Below are 23,048 nucleotides of genomic sequence, written 5' to 3'. Positions count from 1 at the left end.
GAACACACTACATGTCATTACATAACAACACTAATCACCACCCAACCAATAACATACTTAGAGAAAGTAAGAATTAGGACGAAAATAAACAACATTGAACTCAATCAAAGGAAAAGTCCACTACGGATAATTGTCGACTGACGATATGGAAACCCATTGAAACAATTGTATCGACAGAAAAATGTGAGTGTCCTTACATATTTTATATTATATATATATATATATATATATATATATATATATATATATATATATATGAAAAAATGAAAATTACACCCTTTCGCAACCGCACCATAAGATCCCATCGCCTAGGCATTCCATGAAGGAATATAGATAATCCATCAAACAGGATGACTGATGTCAAAAGAAATCACCCATGTTGTCCAGTGTGAGCAAATTAAGGGTTGATAATCTTGCCCAAGGAAAATAATGAAAGTGCCTGAAGCGGGGCTCAAACCCGGTACCTTCCAGGTTAGAGTGCAATGCCTTAACACCTTGGCCACTTCGGTATATATCGATGGCCCGTTGATCAAACCTCTGAAGTATAGTATCGCAAAGAGGCTACTTCAGAGGTTTGATCAACGGGCCATCGATATATATATATATATATATATATATATATATATATATATATATATATATATATATATATATATATATATATATATATATATATATAAATGATCAAAAGTAACATTACAATTTTGATATGCTCTCTCTCCATGGCATGACATATGCATTAAAGGAAATTAAATCATCTATCCGGTTACAGAAAATTAAATTCTGCTTACAATGGTACCAAATATAATCATATATTATATGTTGTGGTTTGACAGTAATCATTTAATGATCTCTATTTGGCAAAAATAGAGCTGGATACAAATTAGTGCATTCACTGTAGCAGGTTCAAATAAGTTGCACATTTCTCCACATTTGTTGACAACAAATTCAGCGTTGTGTTGTTGTCTGACAGACTTTTACCTTGCTCTGACATCAAGATCTAGAAATCCCTCTAAAATTTCTATGTCAGGATCTTTTAACAACTGCACAACATTACCATGCCAAAACTGAATTGTGAAGAACGGACAAGATTGCTTGGACATTTAGAAGCTGGATACGGTGTAAAAAAGGTGACTACTATTTTTAACAGATCTCAATTCGATTCAATAGTCTGATGTCACGTCCCTCAGCAACGGTGGCCATCTTGGTTCTAAACTAAGAAAATTGGTACTGTTTATTCTTCATGCTGGCTAGAAATTGTCATATCTCTTGTGATCAGAATGTGTAAAAGTCAAAACATGATCATAATTATAATGTTTTTTTTCCTCTGGATACGCTTTTATGCTCGTCGGAGAAATATTTCATAAGGGCATCCGCCATTATACCGATAGTTTAGAGCCAGTTACTTAGTTACCATGCGTCATTACGAGGGAAGTAACGTTACGACTGTTGAAGAGTATTGTCAGTCTGTCGCATAGACCAGAAGCATTTTTGATTAGGTCAGTTAAAAATCTTCCAAGTCAAGGGAGGCTATGCGTAAACCATTGCCCACACTGATGAAGATATTCTTCACATGCATGAAAAAGCCCCACTTAAAGCAACCAGTGTCAATGCTCAGGATCTAGGGCAGTACAACAGACATCCTATGCAACGTTAACTTCATCATCATCATCATCATAGCTTCTCGCTTCAACACCGATTTCCACTCCACAGCATATTATGTATTTGTATATGAAGTTTGAACCAAGAATATGCCACAACTGTCTAAAGTCTCACATTCTCTCACTGTACTCAGGTGTAAAATGAGTACCTGGCCATTAACAGCATTGTCTCTGTCGGAAAAAATTGCAGTATTAACTAACAGGTGTCATGTCCTGCTCTACATGTTACGTGTTGCTGTTAGTCAGGGACCCTTTGCAAAGCACTTTGAGCATGTTTACCTATATAAAAAAAGCTCAATTTCTGACAAGAGGCGAATTTCAGTTTTCAAAAGTTATTATTTACTGTACGGCAATGAATCCTCTACCATTTCTCTTTCAGTTGGTATAAAACACTTTATTTTGTATTTAAAGAGGGTGACAGAAAATAAAAATGTAACGTTACTTTTGATCATTACTATATATGTGGTAGATTAAACAAAGCCTATTGTGGTGTGCTCAGGGCACTCATTCCATTTAGGGGACATTTATGCGGCTAGATGGTCTTGTGGTATGACATTCGCTTTCGGAATGGAAGATCCTGGGTTCGAGCGTCACTCGGCACATAGTTGAGTCCTTGGAAAAGGCTCTTTACTCACATTCTCTCACCATACTCAGGTGTAAAATGAGTACCTGGCTGTTAAACAGTGTTGTCTCTGTCAGGAGAAAATTGTAATATTGCAAACAGAAGTCATGCTAAGTGTCAGGGGCCCCTTGTAAAGCGCTTTGAGCACATTAAGTGGATATTGCGCTATATAAAAGCGCATGTAGATTTAGGGTTCTATGTTTGCGGTATAAATGTTTACCATTATTATTAATGGGGCTTAAACAAAACCTGTAGCTGATAAAGAGTTAATTTCTAAAAATACATTAATGATTTGTTGGATCTCATTCATTTTCACTTCTGAGGAACATAAATACTTGTAGGTTTGAGTAATGTGCAATGAAATAGCCACTTAAGTGTGTTTTTCTTTCATTATGTTTATTTTTTCCTTTTTCCATTGGTCACATTTTTATATTAATCTGCTGAAAGGATCCTTAATTTTTTAAAGTTTAAAATTGTGTGTTTACCGTAAATAGTTTCCACTTCTAGTTGTGCCAATTCATCAAAACAACTCTATAAAAGTAATAATAAATAGCATGCTAATCATGCAGATATGTGGTCTTGTGGTATGACACTTGCTTTCGGATTGGAAGGTCCTGGGTTTGAACCTTGCTCAGTGCATTGTTGAGTCCTTGGAAAAGACTCTTGACTCACATTCTCTCCCCATACACAGGTGTAAAATGACTGCCTGACTGCTAACAGCGTTGTCTCTGATTGAAAAAAAAATGTAATTTCTCGTTCTATATGTTACGGGTAGCTGTTAGTCAGGGACCCTTTGTAAAGCGCTTTGAGCATGTTTGGTGGATATTGCGCTATATAAATGCTCACCTTTTTTTTAGCATCCCTGCAAACATCATATCTGCTGGAACAATCAATAAAGCCAAAGCAGATGGGAAAGATTATTATGTATTACACCAGACCTTTAATTAGAAAAGTGGGTGGAGCAGGCACTTATGTTAGTAACAACAAGAGATGAAGTGAGTAGAAAAGTGCCAGAAGACAATAGAGAATAAAAAAATTTTGCGGCGGTGATGGGGGTTTGAACATGCAACCTTACTGGTACGACAACTCTGCCTGACTTGTGAGAGCGTTTAAGCAACTTACCAGATAAAAAAAAGCAACTTACCAGATAAAACCTCACATCGGCTTAGATCAAATTCTCTCAACGGATCCCTTCTACATCTGGCCTTCATTGTGGAAAAGTCGATACTAAAATTCAGACTTGGAAGATCACATCGTGGCTTTTTCATTCGATAGGCTGTTTCAATCTCAATACAATCAACGTCTCCAAATTCAGCAAAAGTACCATTTCTATCATGGTAGAACCACTGGTACTCATCAATAGGAGAGAGAAAATTTTGTGCTTTCCTGTCATTTGAGTCCTCTTTACCATCATCAGCAATGGCTTTGACAGACGTTTCATCACCTCTAACATCACCATCTACAGTTTTGACAGACGTTTCTTCCATAGTAACATCACCAGCTACAGTTTTGGCAGAAGTTTCATCACTTGTAACGTTAGCATATTTGTATTTGACAGATGCTTCTTCTGAAATGACAGCATCAGTTACTGTTTTGACAGATGTGTCTTTCCCTCTGCTCTCTTTACTCTGTTGATGCCAATCGTCATTTTTTAAATGCCTTTTGTTGCCATTAGTCTCCTTTGTGTTGAACATTTCTTCTTCATCCAAGCTTTCAGTTGTAACTTTTCCTTCATTTTCTCTATTTTGTAATTGTTCCTGTTCTCTCAATATTTCTAAACCGTTGTCACCAATGTTTACGAACCTGTCCTGCTGGTCATGATTCTCACTCCCTCTCCGATTTCCTTGAATTTCTTTAGGCATGTTATAATTTTGCTGTGTATAGTTTTTCATTTCCTTTTCTGTTTTCTTTTTTTTTTTCCCTTTTTTTTCAGGGGCATCGACTGAGGAGCTTTGAGCTAAGAGCGGTGGATAAAGTTGTCTCAAAGATTCGTCAACAGATTCTTTGAACAAACTTGAAAAAGTCCATATAAAATTCTTGCCTCTTTTCTTGTATAAAAATTTGATTTTGTTGTTGGATTCAAATGTCTGCAAAGTGAAAATCAAAGAAAATGTTAAAGCCTAAAAGACGGCAGTGAGAGTTAAGTTTGCTTGATAAATTTCATTTTGTTTATTTTATATAAACCCACTTAAAGGTGCTTATTTAGAGAATTATAAATATTCACTAACCTTCCACATTACATACAGAATCAATGGTGGAAAATTTCGAGAAAGTTAGTGGAACGGACACGCATGTCAATAACAACTTGATATGAAGTGAGTAAAGAAGTGACAGAAGACAAGGGAGGTAATGGGGAAATCCCTCTCAAGAACAGTCAGAACACAATGTTTACTACACTGGGTATAATCAGCGTTAGACGTGTGTAATCAGCGTTAGACGTCTAGTTCGTTCGGAACCACAGCAAAAGAAAGTTATCAGTGGATAGTTAACTTTCCCTGTTAGCTACTTGTCTGAGGTCAGTGGAGGTTAATTAATATAAGGCAATGTCGTGTCCAATGGGTGGGTGTGTGGGGGGGGGGGGGGGGGGGGGTGATTATGGATATTTATGGTCTTAGAATATGTTGGAATAACCGAGAAAACAAAAATATATTTCACTTTATCATTTACATTTGAAAAATCAGTGTTTCCCCCTAAACTTCAGTCCAAAGTTTATATCATTGTGATTAATACATAGATTTTTGGGGGGGTTTTTGTCGTTTTTTTGTTCTATTTCTTTTTGTTTTTGTATTTTTTTTGTTTGATTGTTTTTTTACCTGAAGAGTGGGTCTACTAATGTTAAGTGCCTGTAAATTTTGGCGCACTTAAATAAAAATTTTGATATTCAAAAATTATCAGCAGTTTGACATGGATTTCAATAAAAATCAAAACTAGATGTGTGCATCTGTGTTCTTATGCAGTATTATGTGCGGCTATGTGGTCTAGTGGTATGACACTCGCTTTCGGATCGGAAGGTCGTGGGCTCTTTACTCACATTCTCTCACCGTCCTCAGGTGTAAAACGAGTACCTGGCCGTTAACAGCATTGTCTTTGTCCAAACAAATATTTGTAATATCGCCTAACAGGCGTCATGTCCCGCTCTAAATGTTACGTTTTGCTGTTGGCCAGGGACCCCTTGTAAAGCGCTTTGAGCACGTTTAGTGAATATTGCGCTATATAAAAGCTCAAGTTTTTTTTTTAATTATCATATTGATATTGGCACTGGATTTTCTTGATGTATTCTAGTTGGTAAATAGCGTTTGAGAACTGTTTATGATCAAGACAATGACAATACACATTGGAGAGAGAAAGCGTAACTGGTAAACCCTTTTTAAACAAGAGAAATACACACAGGCCTGTAAATGGTTGGTGAAAAAATTGTCGTAACTTTTTGAACATGCGAAAATAGACACAACAGGACAAAAATATGGATTAATAAATAAGCACAACACAGATATGGCATGCCAATTGACTAGTCAAATCATGTCACTTTCCCCTACTTATTTATAATGAGGTCCTTATTTTATGGTACCAAAAAAAAAATCCCAATTATTTGAGGGCCCAGGTCTGAGTTAGTTGTAAAATGAAAGGAAGAGAACAATTCCTACCCTTTTGAAGGATGTGTATCTAGTGCTTGACACGGGAAGCTGTTTATCTTCGCTCCTGTTTGTTTGTGTTTAATGTTTATGCTGATTCTTTCGTTTATTTGGATTAATTCTTATAGAAGAAGAAGAAGAAGAAGAAGAAGAAGAAGAAGAAGAAGAAGAAGAAGAAGAAGAAGAAGAAGAAGAAGAAGAAGAAGAAGAAGAAGAAGAAGAAGAAGAAGAAGAAGAAGAAGAAGAAGACGAAGAAGAAGAGGAGGTGGTGCGGTCGTGTGAGAGCTTTAAAAGAAGAATATATATTTCGAAGAAAAATAATTCTTTCGCATTATTTTTTTAGATGGAACCAATAAATCATAGGGAAAAAGGATTGAGACAAGGGGAAATGTATGTGCGTCTGTAACAAAATAGAGAGAAACCTTCCTGTCCGAGAAGCTCTGACACACTTCTGTGCGTGCATTATTTACTGACTAGGTGTGTGTTTGACGACTCGCGCGAACTTCACGACCCTCTCTCGCTGGCTGTGGTACAGCAGCCAGACAGTGAATACATCCACGTCTAGCGGAGCGTGTAGGTGACATGATAATATTATAGCTAACTGATAGAAGGCCTAATTTTGTTTTGTCTTTGATGTGACAAATAAAAAGTTTTTTTATTTTTTTTTTTAAATCGGCATTTGAAACAGAATAAAATCTGATATTTTCCAGGAACGAAATAAAAGTCTTTAATTTAATTTTTTATTGGTTCTGTTCTTTGGCGTTACTAATTTTATTTTTACTATTAATTTTAAAAAAATAATATTAGCACTTATAGAGCAAAATCGTACTGTCAGAAATCCGACAATAGTCAGAAGATTTACAGGCCTGTACACATTCTAATGTTGTTGGAACGTATCTTCTCTCGGACACTGGTCCGTGAATCCCATTGTTATGTATTCAAGGGTCTCACTTTTTCCGCCATCTTGAAAACCGTGGAATAACGACACCCCTGGATAACGACATAATTTTCCGGTCCCGGGCAATGTCGTTATCCAGGGGTTGCACTGTATTTAAAATCCAGATAGATGTTACATAAATATTTCTCCATGTTTGGTATTTTGTTCTTTTTTGAAATTGTTAAATTAATTTTTACTTATTACTTTTAAGAAGAAGAAGAAGAAGAAGAAGAAGAAGAAGAAGAAGAAGAAGAAGAAGAAGAAGAAGAAGAAGAAGAAGAAGAAGAAGAAGAAGAGAAGAAGAAAGAAGAAGAAGAAGAAGAAGAAGGAAGAAGAAGAAGAAGAAGAAGAAGAAGAAGAAGAAGAAGAAGAAGAAGAAGAAGAAGAAGAAGAAGAAGAAGAAGAAGAAGAAGAAGAAGAAGAAGAAGAAGAAGAAGAAGAAGCGCAAATAGATGTAATAAAATAAACAGAGAGAAAACGGAATAAATAGTAAAAGATGTACATACAGACTTCAATTCACAATGTTTCATGTAGGAAATATCTATCGTCTTTTCATTTTGTTGCATAATTTTATTTAATTCGTCTTGTAGATCTTTGCGGACATTTTTAGGAACAGGATCCCCACATGTTGTGATTGTGAAATCCACCCCTTTTGCTGAAGAGCTGCCCTTTGGAGTTTTTCCTGAAATAATAAACAAGTAATGCTCTAAAAATAATTTTGAATATCTCAGTCAATGTTAAAAAGAATAATTCTAAATATCTTAGTCAAAACAAAGAGAATTGTAAGCAAAAATAGAGTTTTAAATGAGACAAATTCTGGTAATAATCAGGTATCCGCGATTGCATTTCAAGCACATTACAATTGTGTCTACTTGGTGATCAAGATGTTGATCACCTTCCTTGCTAAGTAAAAAAGAAATTACACACGGAGAACCCGGATTCAAGCCCAATTTACAGCATCTCAAAATTTAAATGTATGGTAATAATTAAATGCTACCATTTGGATAGGCCATTAGTGCAAAGTTCTTTCTGAGGAATCTTACCAACTCAGATACCAAAATTACTGCTGGGTGGACAGGGGGAGTCAGAAAATACGAGTACCAAAAAAAAAATTCCCCACTACACCCAGGTTCAATTCAAGTCCCTTTGCTTTTAAGGGGCGGTTTGGGTTTAATTATTAGGAAAATCCTTCGAAAAATTGATTTTGAGATTTTGGTGGAAAATGATATTTTATTATCTTAGAAATAATATAATTGAAGTCCAAATTCTCAAAGTAGACTATAAAGGCATGAAAAACACAGTCGAAAATGGTACAGGTAGTAAGAAAAGTGTAAAAAACGGGAAGCTATTTTGTTGTTTTCTCGATATGTCATTTTTCTAAGGGTATGGGATACCATGTCAAACGTTTCTCAGAATCTATTCAATGAAATTGTCTGAAAATTTCCACAATTATCACGGAGATAAAGTAGTATGTCACCATAGAGCGATATTTTTGATAAAATATGTGAATTTTGAATTATAATCCTAATTCTGAATTTTTATCATCAATTTTGTCATAACATTTTGATTCTCAACTTTGTAATGTTCTAATAAAAATTCCATAAGCTAAAGCCGTAAAATCTTTCTATGGTGACACACTATTGTACAATATTGACAAGAGGGAAGAAAATGGAGGTCATTCATTCATTAGTTTTTGTGGAACGTTTGCCACAAGATTGTTATATTTTTTTTATGTCAGACCACCAAATTAGGTCGCAAATTCAATTTATAGATAGTGAAATTGCTAATGGGTGAGAGAATATCATATTCACTTCTAAAATGGATTTCAATTTTATTTAAAGATCAAAGCAGAGAAATGATTTAAAGAGGAACAAGCACACAAAGGTTCTGTTTACATTATCACATGAATATGTTTTGCTGCCGCTAATTTGATTTTATAAGCAAAAACTAAATAGCTCAAGGAAAAACTTACCTGTCGGATTCCACAAACCTGTTGGGGTTTTAAAAAAAAATCTTTTAAAGTATAACTTTTTTTTAAAGCTCAGGAATAAGAGACTTCCAAAATTTTCAGTCATTTAGTTAGTTTCCTTTTTTTTAAAAATTAGATATTTATTTATCTATCTTATCTTATCCTCTATAATATCAACTAGGATAATAAATCTTATAAATACGTCCATTGGGTCATTCACTATCATTCTGATATTCTTAAGATTTTTCTTTTTCAAGGTTTGTGGGACTGGTGTAAAATATGGCGATGATATTGGTTCCATTTGTCTCAACATTTTTCATAGGTATTTTTTTCTGATGAAGCGTTCTCAATTCAATTCTGGCCATGAATACATCTTGAATGATTTTAATTACTAGCTTTAACACATTAACCAGTTAACTGCCATACTCAGGCAGTCCCAGGTTTGAGAGTTTTTGACGAGATGTAGGTCATTTAAATCGATCGATATTTGAAGGACGAGTTTTATGGCCAAATTTTTAATTACATGTCGTTCAGAGTATGTCAGTTAACTGGTTAAATATGGTCTTTTGCTCATGAGGGTAAAATGTCTTATAAAGATCTGAACAAGTCTGTGTATGAAATGGTGCCAGTCAAAGCAAGAAAGAAAAATACCAAAAAAAAAAAAAAAAAAATCCTTGTACAGTCGACTCCGCTTAATCACACACCCTCGGGATTTTGGCTTAGTGTGTCGATTAAGCGGAGAAGCTAATAATAGCATCTAAGCCCAAGCTTTCATGTGCAATTCATGTAGGACCTTCCATTCTGTGTTTTCTACAGGCTTGGGACCGTCATATTCAAGACATGGCCTCAGTAGAATGTTTGTTTCTTAAATTTTATATATTTATTTTTTGGCTATTTGTGGCTTTTATTTTTTTTTTTTTTTTTGTTTAAATTTTATTTTTCTTGTTTTATCAACAAAAAAATGGAACACTCTTGTTTGTAAGAACAATAATCGTGAAGCATTGATTGGTTTCTTTTCTGTGCAAACTGTTTATAAACTTGTCTCCAATCCCGTCAATGTAGATCATCTGTCAAACGTTCATCTTTGATTTAGCGACGTTGTTTATCCACCATGTCAAGTTTTTCAGTGTTTGTCTGGGGTGGTTTGTTACATTCCGATGACTCAACTTCATTTTCATTATCCAGGCGCTGTCTTTTGTGTGACTGAACGGAGCTCAGTAGCTCCTGAGATATCAGTTCACCGCTGATGGGTATATTGTTGTCCTTTGTAACGAATTGATCGAATATTTCAGCCGAAAAGTTGTGTGGAACGGGAACAGCATCGTTGATTTCATATGGCTGTTGGCTGTCACTGCAATCAAGGTTTAGATTAAGTGGAGATGGTGTGCAATTAAGCGGAGCGATTATATAGAAAAAAATTATGTTTTTCGGGAATGTGTAGCATATAAGCGGAGTGTGCGATTAGCCGATGTTCCATTAAGCAGAGTGAACTGTAATTTTCTTTCTTATTTTCTCTGGTACAGTTTCCTACACACTAATTCTAAATGTTTATCTAACACCGGTGCCTGCTCCCTAATTTCTCAATTGGATATTGTCAAATGTCTTACAAGTCTAATAAAATAGCATTTGTTAATTTACAAATCAGAGAATAGATTATGGGTCTCTCACGTTTATTCATCTTCCTTATCACCGTGTTTATGAAGATGATGACTTTTGCTTGCCTTATCCCTGCCCTAACTTCATTTTTCACTACTATTTCTATTTCTGAGAGAAAGTGTGTGTGTGTGTGTGTGTTTGTGTGTATGTGTGTATGTGGGAGAGAGAGAGAGAGAGAGAGAGAGAGAGAGAGAGAGAGAGAGAGAACGAAAGAGAGAAAGAGAGAGAGAGAGAGAGAAAGAGAGAGAGAGAAATAGATAGATAGATAGATAGAGAGAGAGAGAGATAGAGAGAGAGAGAGAAAGAGAATGAGAGAGAAAGAGAGAGAGAGAAAGAGAGAGAGTGAGAGAGAGAGAGAGAGAGAGAGAGAGAGAAAGAGAGAGAGAGAGGAGAGAGAGAGAGAGAGAGAGAGAGAGAGAGAGAGAGAGGAGAGAGGAGAGGAGAGGAGAGGAAGAGAGAGAGAGAGAGAGAGAGAGAGAAGGAAGAGAGAGGAGAGAGAGATCTTTTTGAACACAATGTAATTTGGATTGATAAAGTTGATCTAGATATCTTATCTTTCCATTCTAGATAGATTTTGTTATTTGTTTGATCATTTCATATCTTCCAAGGTTTCTAGTTAAATTACAATTTCCTCATTCTTTGTTCCTTTTCATTTAAATTCATTCAATTTAATTTTCTAAATGGTTCAACTGGTGTGCTTGATTAGGTTTTGTCTCCTTTATGATCTTTTGTCATTGACCTACGTATAAATCTTTGTAAAATTTAGAGAATATTTCAAAAACATCTTCCATCTCAGTTTTATTTTATTCCTTCGATTACTCATTTCACTAAGCTTTCTTTTTTTTAAACCAACCCTATTACATTTCATTTCACCACTGTTTTGTTTTGCATTACGTTATTTATTTAATCAGGCTCCTATCGCCTCTGTGGTGTAATGATAGCACGTCTGACCGGCAATCAGAAGGTCTGAGGTTCGATCCCCAGTCGAGGTCGATGGATTTTTTAAAGGGTTTTTTTTCTTTCTTGGTTTGTATGGCACATTCATGCACACTTGTTCAGTTCTTTATCTTAGAGGGTTTAAGCTGGCCAATCAATGGAAAGTAAGTATAGGTGAGGTCAAAATTGGGGGCAATCAATGGAAAGTAAAGATATGAAGTGATGAGTCAAAATTGGGGCAAACCACTCAAAGAAAAAAAAAGAAACAATTTTGATGTCAAATTTGGGGCAAAACCATTCTAGGCAGGTAAAGAAAATACTTTTTTTTTAAAAATCCCTTTATTCATCCCATAGGGGGAATTTGTCTCTAGGGTCTATTTCAAGACAAGACTGGAATAACCCAGGGTCAGCCGCAGTGCAGCGCCGCAAATTGAGTGAGCTAGGGCAAGGTGATTTGTTCAAGCCACACAGCACAGCAGCAGGTGATCGAACTCGGCACCTTCCGGGTACGAAGCAAAGACTGTACCGCTGAGCCACGCTGCCCCATTCTTGTTATGAATTAATTTGAAGGAGGTTGTTATACAGACGTTTGAGGAAAAAAAAAAGCAGAAAAAACATTTTTTAAATATATTGATTTTTTTCAACTAAATTGGTCATAAATACAATTACATAATCGCAATGGTGAAATCTAATCCGGCACTGGTAAAATATCGGATTTCTTTCTATCCATTTCATTCAAAAAATTTGTTTAATAAGAGTTATAATGAGTTATTGTTTGGGCCCTTTTAATTTTGTTCATCTTATATAACACAGTAAAATAAATATACATTTCCACCTTTAAAACGTTTTGTCCACGTTCCTTGTGATCGCCTTTTCAAGAACTCGGCAAACAGCTGTGGAAAGCAATTGTAAAATAGAAGATCATTTAAATAAAGTAAAGCAAGATGAAACTGAAGCAAAATGAAAGCAATGGAAATTAACATATAGAATCTCCATATTCAAATTAAGAGGTTTTGAGATAAGACGACCTAAAATCCATCCTCAGTCAGTGCATTAAAAAAAACAAAAAAAAACAAAAAAACTTGCTTTTATATAGGGCAATATCCACTAAACGTGCTCAAAGCGCTTTACAAAGGCTCCCTGACAAACAGCAACACGAAACATATAGAACGAGACATGGCACCTGTTAGACGATAGCACAATATTTTTCCAACGACAACACTGTTAACGTCCAGGTACTCAGTTGTACCTAAGTATGGTAAGAGAATATGAGTAAAGAGCCTTTTTCAAGGACTCCACTCAAACCCAGGACCTTCCAATCCGAAAGCAAGTGTCATACCACAAGACCACATAGCCGCATTTAGAAGTTGTAAAGTTCTATGTTCACCTTTAATCGGGGATAGGGGTGTTGAAATTTGGATGAGTAATCCTCTTCTTTCTCCTTATCCTTCTTTATTTTCATTTAAGTTGTCCATTGGGGAGCTGGAAAGTCTGAGCCAGACATCCAGCTTGTTGGAAAAAAAGTGATGTGCATTTCGACACCCACAACTTCTTTCCAGGTTATTTATCACCCCATAATAGTGTCTGGCCTGTCGAAAGAGATGATTGCTCAAGGCTTCTCGTGTATTACTGTGTCCATGATAACACCTTCCCATGGGGCTCCTTTGTTTTCATCGATTTTTGTTATAGGTGGGACTAAGTCCCCAGCTTCTCCTGTATTACTGTTTCCATAACAGCACCTTCCTATGGGGCTCTTTTGTTCCATCGATTTTGTTATAGGTGCGACTAAGTCCCCAGCTTCTCATGTATTACTGTTTCCATAACAGCACCTTCCTATGGGGCTCCTTTGTTCCATCGATTTTGTTATAGGTGCGACTAAGTCCCCAGCTTCTCATGTATTACTGTGTCCATAACAACACCTTCCTATGGGGCTCCTTTGTTCCATCGATTTTGTTATAGGTGCGACTAAGTCCCCAGCTTCTCATGTATTACTGTTTCCATAACAGCACCTTCCTATGGGGCTCCTTTGTTCCATCGATTTTGTTATAGGTGCGACTAAGTCCCCAGCTTCTCATGTATTACTGTTTCCATAACAACACCTTCCCATGGGGCACCTTTGTTCCATCGATTTTGTTATAGGTGTGACTACTAAGTCCCCAGCAATATAACTGGGTTAGGGAGTCGTTGGAACTCAGACTGTGTCTGTTTATCCTGGCCAAGCATTATCTTATTTCTCATGTTATTATCCACAATCAATCATTAGAGATAAAATTAAAACTTCATGAGACACTCAACCACAAAACAATGACCCCCCCCCCCATCCCTTCAAGGTCAACCCAACATACACTCGTTAACAAACATAATATCAGACACACACACACACATATACACAATCACAAACGCAACATACACACACAACTAGACCCTCTCACTTCTCTAATTAATGGATTTTTGGAAGACCCTGCCAGCTACCCTCGCTATCACCAAAGGCAATGAAATTTGAAAATGCTTAACTGGGCCTATAATATTCGTTACTCATGACTGATGTCAAACACTGCCGTGGTTTTCTATATGTCTGATATGGCAGTGAGGGAAATCAGTTTATTTTCTGCTTGTCTCTATTATCAGCTCTCTCTCTCTACGTCTATTTCTTCATCACACCAGGTCGTTTAACATGATAGAAGCCAATACATTCTTCCTCGACTATTAGGCCACTATTCCCAATTTTTCATTTAAATTAATTAAACTTATGAATATTTTGTAGACGTACGTCTTACTTTCCTCAGCAATATAATAGGCAATGAATTTGAAATTAGTTTTAAATATCCTTTTTTTGTTAATGGTGATGTTTTTCATCTCAGGGAATTTTTAGTTTCCAGGTAATTATGAATTTTGGATAAAGTTAGAAAAAGAAGCAAATTGATTAATAAGTTGGCCTTCTCTTTTGGGCTTGTACAGTGAACAATGAACATTACAATGAAGTTGATGGTGTTCATTAAAACTGAGGTTTTGTTGAATTACCTCCATCATCAAATTGCCATGCAAGCACAGCACATCTGTAAAGGATTGACCCGTTGTTGGCTGGATTGACGGGTTACATCCCCACCTTTACCCCAATCATCCCCACCCCCTCATGGCTATCATCTCAGATATGTTATCTTCTCATCCTCACTCCCATAGTCCCATTCTTCTTGACACCTTGCCACTCGTCGTCCTTCAAGAGTGATATGCATACACACCAAACAAACCACAACATGAATACAGTCCCACAAAAAGAGACAAAACCATCTGATTGTGATATGACCTTGAGTGTCACTACCGTTGGTTGTGAGTCACGCCTCGCTTGCAATACACTCTCAGACACATGATGCCTCCACCCTTACCCCTTCACCCTGATTGTTAGTGTATCATGGTGTAAAAGTGTGGTCTAGTGGTATGACAGTCACCTTCGGACAGAAAGTCGTGGGTTCTAGTCCCGAGTAGCGGACAGTTGAGTCCTTTGAAAAGGCTCTTTACTCATATTCACTCACATATTCAGGTGTAAAATGTGTGTACCTGGCCGTTAACAGCGTGGTCTCTGTCTGATAAAAATTGTAATATCGCCTAACAGGCATCATGTCTTGTCCTACATGTTAGGTGTTGCTGTTGGCTAGGAACACCTTATAAATCACTTTGAGCAGAAATTGAAGAAGAAGAAGAAGAAGAAGAAGAAGAAGAAGAAGAAGAAGAAGAAGAAGAAGAAGAAGAAGAAGAAGAAGAAGAAGAAGAAGAAGAAGAAGAAGAAGAAGAAGAAGAACAACAACAACAACAACAACAACAACAACAACAACAACAAGAAAAGAAGATAGCTGTATTTGTAAAATAGTCTCATCGTTACCCAAAGAAAAGGGTCTTACCGAATTATACTGATGGTTGTGAACTACAAAATAAATGGTGCCTGGAAACTTTTTTCTATGATCTGTTTTAGTCTTCTTAACAATGGCATCCATAGTTTGAAACCACTTGGATGCAAGCCAGTCCTTTGGGTAAAAAGGATCTCCTGCGCCAGGAACAACAATGGACAAAGCACTGTCCTGTTTGTCCTTTTTGTCAATCTTGGCACAATAGTCAATGCCTTTATTTATACAGTTCTCCAGAGTACACTCAATGGCCTAGTGGAAAAAAAATCAACAGAAAAAAAAACACATATAGAAAAATAATGAATATAATAGCTTCAAAAATTAGCAAAATATCAAATACAAAATGTTTTGGGCTCAAAACCCTTCTTAAACCAACAACAAAAACAATGAAAACATAAATAAACTCCTGCCGTCAATCTGTTTTTTTTTTAGTAATGTCTATTTATGATTTCATTGTTTTTTGTTTTTGGCTGAAGAAGGGTTTTTTTGCCTGAAATGTTCCGTGTTTGGTATTTTGTTCTTTTTTAAAGCTTTTATATTCATTATTGGTTATTACTTTTTACAGTCCACAACACCTAGCGGCTTTGTATCACAAACACTGACAAAGAATTACATAAACAAATTGATATAAAAATGCAACCCCAAAATTATAATTATTTATTTATCCTCCTTGAGAACCATGAATTCAATCAAAGCTCAAATATTATTATTATTATTATTATTATTATTATTATTATTATTATTATTATTATTATTATTATTATTATCATTATTATTATTATTATTATTATTATTATTATTATTATTATTATTATTATTATTATTATATTATTATTATTATTAATAATACTATTATTATTATTATTATTATTATTGTTATTGTTATTATTATTATTATTATTATTATTATTATTATTATTATTATTATTATTATTATTTATTATTTATCATCATTATTATTATTGTTATTACTATTATTGTTATTAATATTATTGTTATTATTATTATTATTATTATTATTTTTATTACTACTATTATTATTATTATTATTATTATTATTATTATCATTATTATTATTGGTTATCATATTTATTATCATCCTTATCCCCATCATTTCATTATCATTGTATTGACAATACTGATTCAATCATTAATGCAATCATTATTTCAATAGCCAAAACAGGAAAGAAGACGTAAGGAATGAGGAAGTATTTCATCACGTTACCATTTTGACATTGTAACCCCATTCTTGACATCCATACAAAGCCAGATCACCACTCTGAAGGGGGGACTTATTGAAGACATGCACTTCACCAACAGCCAGTCCGTCAGGGAAGGTTCTCTCTAATTCGTTGATGACGTCTGCCTGACTCCAGTGTCTCTTCAGTAGATGCTTTGCATGTTTAAAAAAGTAGCCATTTCCATCCAAGGCTGATAGAACTGGATAGCAGACCAGTGCATTCTACATAATTAGAAGCAAAGAAAATACGAAGAAATACATATTTTCATTTACAAGAAAAGCTAAATTTATATTCAAACCAGTGTGTTTGTGTGTGTGTGTAAGAGTTGGAGGGAGGGGGGGAGGGGGGGGGGGGGGGGAATTCAGATGCATGTGTGCGTGTGTGTGCGTGTGTGAGTGTTAAGGTGAATAAAACGTCATTATCACATATTATCCCATTCGTCTATAGTTCTTCATTCATCCTGTTTTGTTGATAAAGGGGAAACCCAAAACATCCACATTAACTGTTTTCATTGATCAAATTGAAACTTACATTCAATTTCACATTGTTACTTATATATATATTTTAACATCTTACTAATTGTAAAACCATCTTGAGCCTTCTCTGAAAGATTCAATATAAATTAACTTCCATGTATAATCAATAATCTCCATAGTATTTTCAACACAACAAAACACAGTAACACACACATTAACACACTAAAAAACTGTATACAACTTATCTTACATTTTTGTCCTCTGGAGATGAAACGATTTCAATTTTGATGTCATCAGGATACGTGTCCAGTTTAGAATTTCTAGATGATGAAACTGGAAGAAATGATCATTTTTAAAAACAAAAAACAAAAGAAGAATGCATTTTAAAAAGAAAAATATATCAAAAACTTCACTTGACTTGAGTAGTTATATATGTGCTCAAAGTGCTTTACAAGGGGTCCCAAACCAACAGCATCACAACATTTAACATGTAGAATGAGACATGATGCCTGTTAGGTGATATATAAATAATTTTAATTAAATTTATTAAGACATTTTACTGCTTAGAAATAATATACAACTCCTCCCCACTCTCTCATCCGCTTTCTTTTATTTTAAAATAGATGATAAATATTTCTATGAATAATGTTATAACCAAAATAATATGATCGTGCAACATATTTTATTCATTCCTCAGATGAAATATTTACACAATCGGAATGTCACGATTTTTAAATGTATTATCCTTCTCTTCTTTAATTATAACATCATTTAACCTTGACCGGATTCTTAACTATTTTCATCCTCATTAGATTTATTATTATTTTCATTTATATCGAAAACATCCGAATGCAAGAATTCTAACATAGTATTATTGATGCATAGTCACCATATACCTGGTTGTTGCTCCACTGTACTTTTTAAGACATTTAATATTCATTGATAGTTGACTGATTAACTGATTAATTTATTTAATGTTAGATTAACTGACCAATTGATAATGATGATAATTTTTGGTGTCGAATTGCCACAATTGTAACTGATTGAAAACGAATTGAATATGTTTATGTTGTGTATATCGCACATGTGAAAGAAAGAGAGGAAGAGAGAGGGAGAGAGAGAGAGAGAGAGAGAGAGAGAGAGAGAGAGAGAGAGAGAGAGAGAGAGAGAGAGAGAGAGAGAGAGAGAGAGAGAAATAAGTAGGAGTGAAATATCTGTTCAATGTTACAGTTATCATTTAACGTGATAACAAGTGTACTACATGACAAATTGCCATATTTATGGACAATAAAGATCTATTATTATTATTATATTATTATTATTATTATTATTATTATTATTATTATTATATTATTATTATTATTATTATTATTATTATTATTATTATTATTATTCTTTGTCAATTTTTATTTAAAATCTTTACATTTGATTGGAGTCTAATAGTCTCCCGTGGCTATTCGGACTCAAATTCCAATGCACATGCACAATCAACAGATTATTGAAACTCAGTCTGAATAGTCTCCCGTGGCAGTAGAGTTTTTTGTTGTTGATTTTTAAAAAATATTTTAATTATTGATAATTACATAAAATTAATGCAAATCAAATTAGATTTTAGTAACTATCAACAGGTAGTCTAATCCGCTAATTTGACGAGAAAGACAAAATCATGGATTAATTGGGTCAAGGTGAAAATTAAAATGAAAAGAGTTAAAACTCTCAAAAGTAACAAAAGTCAGTCAATGTAACTGTGGTATAAATTAAAAGCTTTTCCAACAACATTACACGATGTCCAAATAAAATCAGGACAAAGAAAAAACATTGTGATAGTGAGTGAGAGAGACAGACAACAATCTTCTACTTCTACAATCCAAAGTAGGGGTGTGAGCTGAGTCAGTGTGATATGGGCAAAACAGAATTTCTTCTGAACTCTTTTTCTATTTCTTTATCAGTTCCACCCTCTGCCTACTGCCCACATTGTGTATGCATGCACATTGGAGTCCGAATAGCCACGGGAGACTATTCAGACTCGAGTCCGAATTGCCACTTCGATTATTAAATTGTGTCGTGATACAGAATAATAATTTCCAATATATAAGGATGAATAAAATATATCTTAACTTAAAAGCCCTTTCCAAGGACTGGACTATGCGAATGAGAATGAACAAGGGGACTTATTCCTTTTTTCTTTTCTTTTTACATACTAGTTGATAACCTGCAGTATATGTGCGAAATAAAGGCTGTTACAAACAGCAGAGCTGCCAACACCATCTGATTAGAATGTGTACAATGCAACCTCAAAATGGGGGAGATTTCATAAAAATGGGTACAATCCTGAAATCGACGGAAACTAACCATTGTGAAAGTAAGAGGAAGGTATACTTATATAAAGCCACACAGCACAAGCTCAATTGCAGCAACATGATGTTCCCAAGACTATAATCCAATCTTTCAGAATTCTACCTCCCAACATGAAGATCATAATTAGTAGAAAATACGATCCAGCAAGCTTAAGATAACAGCGATACGAGCATCCAGGCTATTAAAACTAAAGAAAACTGAAGTGACTCCGTACACTGAAAATGGGTATAATCTTGGGGGAAATGCGTACAAGCGTACAATCGCTGAAAATGCATACAATTCCGCATTTTTTGCGGTAGGTTGGCAGCTCTAACAAACAGTCGTTTATCTATTTTTATAAAACTACTGTGGAAATTAACATAGATCGAGAGGAATCTTTTGAGCCATCATTAATTAAAATCGGTAATAAAGACTGTACATGCATGTCAATGAATCTGGTCACCCATCTTAAATGTAAATTTAACTTGAAAAGTAAAAAAACAAAACATGGATGGATTTTGACGTGGCCAAATCACGAAATTAGAAGAATTAAGTACTGGCAGATATCAATTAAATTTTTATACTGTCGTAGAAATAAAATAAAATAGAGACAATACGTCTGGAAATTTAATAAGGTCAAATCGCCCAAGTAAATGAAAGTCTGTTGACAAACTATTTCTTAATAATGGACATCAAAAATAAAATGATTTATAATCTATAAAAAATCAAAGGGCGGATCATTTTGCTCCAGCATATTTTCTAAATAATCAATAGAACGAGTGATAGAATTACCTTAAATTAAATAAAAGGTTTGCAAATTACTCTTCTATCAAACTGTAAAAATTAGTTATATAATATTTATATTCACCAGAAATTCTGCGCGCATTGGCAAAAATTTAACATGGACCGTACAGAGCGATTTGACTCCTGACCCTTTTTTTTAAAAGAACAGATTTATTCTATCTTGAGAAAAAAATAACAAATTGTGTTTTTACATTTCATGATACCATTATTAAGTTATTCAATAAAATAATGCGACGTCGTTGTGCGACTTGTCATGAGAAAACTCGTGTATTTTCTATACCTTTATTTGAGGATAGCCTCCATAAGTAATCATCTGGACAATTCATCACAGTCGTCCTTTCAGGGTGTATTGGAAGGCCTTTAATAATGGAAGCGATTTTGCTCGCATAGAAAAATCTCAATTGTTCATTGCTGAGCTGAAACACCTTCAATACCTGTTGAATGATTGCACGAGCTAGCATATCACTGGGATATACTTTTGAACATTGGGAATTGATGGAAATGGAGAGGCATTGTAAGCCAAAAAGCATCAACTGACGTAAACTGGTCTCAATGCGGTCATTCAACATTTCTGTGCTGTTTCGTGGTCTTTGAGGTGGTAAAAAAACGGATGCTTGTTTGGCAGCAGTAATATTTCCATCACAATGGGATACTGCAATGCACAAAATCATTAAAATTTTATTAACTTTAAATAAACAAAAAATAATAAAATGGAAAGAAAGCTTCAATCAAATTTATGAAGACACAGGATGTGGATGTTTTGGGTTTCCCCTTTGTCAACCGAACACAATGAATGATCAACTAAAGACGAATGAGAGACCAGTCATCTGTCATTCTTTTTTAGTGTTTCATTCTTGGTGGCCAAATGACAAAGGAGAATTGCTTTCCTCTAAATCTAACGTCAACATCATTATCCATTCTTTCTTATAATCCAATATATGGGGGAAATGCCAAAGCAAATTTCTCTCTCCCCCTCCTTCCTTCCTCTCTCTCTCTTTCTCTTTTCTCTCTCTCTCTCTTCCCACCATCCAAATATCTATACAACGTACATCCATTCGTCTTACTGTGAAACGTAAAAAAAGAGAGATCAACTATGACACTAGGCTGCTACTGTGGACTTAAAAAGTAATAAACAAAAATGAATATAACAGCTTAACAAAAAAAAGAACAAAATACCAAACACGGAACGTTTTGGGCTCAAAAATCTTCTTCAGCCGACAACAAATAACATTAAGACATAAATACATTACTAAATTCCAGATAGACAGAGATAATTTGTAGATTTGTAGAAAAATATTTCCAAGATTTTATGTTTTTATGTCTTTCTTGTTTTTTTGTTGTTGGATGAAGAAGGGTTTTGAGCCCGAAACGTTCCGTGTTTTGGTATTTTGTTCTTTTTTGAAGCTGCTATATTCAGGTTTGTTTATTACTTTTTTGAGATCTTTTAATGACAACACCAGGTGATACTTATACTAATATTTTTACTAACAGTAAAACAAGAAGTACTAACCTGGGTCTGCCAGACTAATGTGCAAGGATCCGTCCTTTTGGACATTCCGGCCATCACCTTGAGCAACATGAAAGTGTACATTATTGATTGTGGTGGTTTCAAGCACAGTGACTTTGAATACGACTTCCTCTTGATTGCCACTAGACTGACCATTGTCTGAATGAGAATCATCTGGTATCCAAATTACACAAGAATGTTTCTTTCCAATACTTGAAAATAATCTCAAGCCGTTACCTGAATGATAAAACTCTTCCAAAGCTGGGAAAGTGAGGTTGATAGTCTCCGATTTTATTTGCTGGAGATATATTTGAACAGCGTAGAACATCTCTGAGAAGTTGACCGAGCTGCTATGGGTAATGTACAACATTTTACCCTCAATTTTAATGTCCAAGACCTCCCTTAAGTTAAGTTTTTTTTTCATTTCAGAAAGCGTGGAGAATTCAAGGAAATGAGCTTGGGTGCGAGAAAGGTCAAAACGCTGTACTCCTTGAGCATTCCCCCAGCTGTCTCTTTTTTGTTTAGCAAGTTGATTTTTGCCAATATTTTCATCAACATTGTCCTTGGCATCTTCAAACACCTCGTCTTCATCATCACTGCCTTCCACTTTAGAGTGAGAGCTTTCTTCTTTTTCCACTGATCGAGGAGAAAACAAAAAATGTTCAACTTCTTTGGTAATTTCATGACTACGGTCATAGCTCAGTTTTAACAAAAACCAGTCATTATTGATTTCAATAAGCCGGAAATCAGTATTTTTGAATTGAAGTTTCCAGGAAAGCCTCCTGATCATCTCTCTTCACAGTTGCCTCTAGCAAAGAAAAAGCATCCACTTGGGTCATCACCTTAGTCATGAAATTTTTGAATTCTCCTTTCTGCCAATAAAAACAAAATAATTAGTCAATCTTCATTATTTAAAAAAGAAAAATATTATTTTTGTCTGTAACTTTCAATTATTTTTGGGCTCTTTGGTGAATCTTTATTTGTAAAACAAATGTTAAATGTTACTTTGAGATTGTAGACAAAATATAAAACCTCTCAAACTGTAAACTAATAAACTATTCCTGAATTGCAGAGCTGCTCAAATAAAAATGAAAATTATTCTGTCCGGCATTCGACGAAAAAAATAAATCCATGCAATTTTCTTTCATAAAAAGATTTATATATATATAAAATAAAAACCACGAAATAAAAGTGCTCGGCTTCAATGTTAAAGGAGCAGTAAATTTATATAAATAAAATAAAATTATTGTTGACTTCTAAAGAACTGTTTCAGGCCACTATGGCAATCTACGGGAAGTGTAATAGTTATTGATAATCTCGACACCAAAAAAATCACAGGAAGTAGAAACACACATGATCATAAACAACAAT

General features: G+C 34.7%; 1 protein-coding gene across 1 annotated transcript in view; it reads right to left on the bottom strand.

Moving 5' to 3' along the window:
* The window catches only part of LOC144964390 (uncharacterized), a 38,554-nt gene that overhangs the window by 15,032 nt on the left and 474 nt on the right, over positions 1-23,048 (bottom strand). The window contains exons 2-10 of the mRNA XM_078898575.1: positions 21,681-22,549; positions 20,451-20,822; positions 17,280-17,362; positions 16,538-16,774; positions 15,310-15,564; positions 12,249-12,306; positions 8,825-8,842; positions 7,359-7,534; positions 3,428-4,370 (exon numbers count right to left, since the gene is read on the bottom strand). Of these exons, the coding sequence (XP_078754701.1) occupies positions 3,428-4,370; positions 7,359-7,534; positions 8,825-8,842; positions 12,249-12,306; positions 15,310-15,564; positions 16,538-16,774; positions 17,280-17,362; positions 20,451-20,822; positions 21,681-22,467 (2,929 nt within the window). The 5' untranslated portion in view covers positions 22,468-22,549. The remainder of the gene's footprint in view (positions 1-3,427; positions 4,371-7,358; positions 7,535-8,824; positions 8,843-12,248; positions 12,307-15,309; positions 15,565-16,537; positions 16,775-17,279; positions 17,363-20,450; positions 20,823-21,680; positions 22,550-23,048) is intronic.

Source organism: Berghia stephanieae, chromosome 2 (assembly GCF_034508935.2).
Source record: "Berghia stephanieae isolate SIO BIC M18660-M18661 chromosome 2, UCSD_Bste_1.3, whole genome shotgun sequence".
In the NCBI taxonomy this organism is placed as follows: Eukaryota; Metazoa; Mollusca; class Gastropoda; order Nudibranchia; family Aeolidiidae; genus Berghia; species Berghia stephanieae.
Note: the sequence above shows the minus strand (reverse complement) of the source record. Positions and strands in the feature narration are given on the sequence as shown.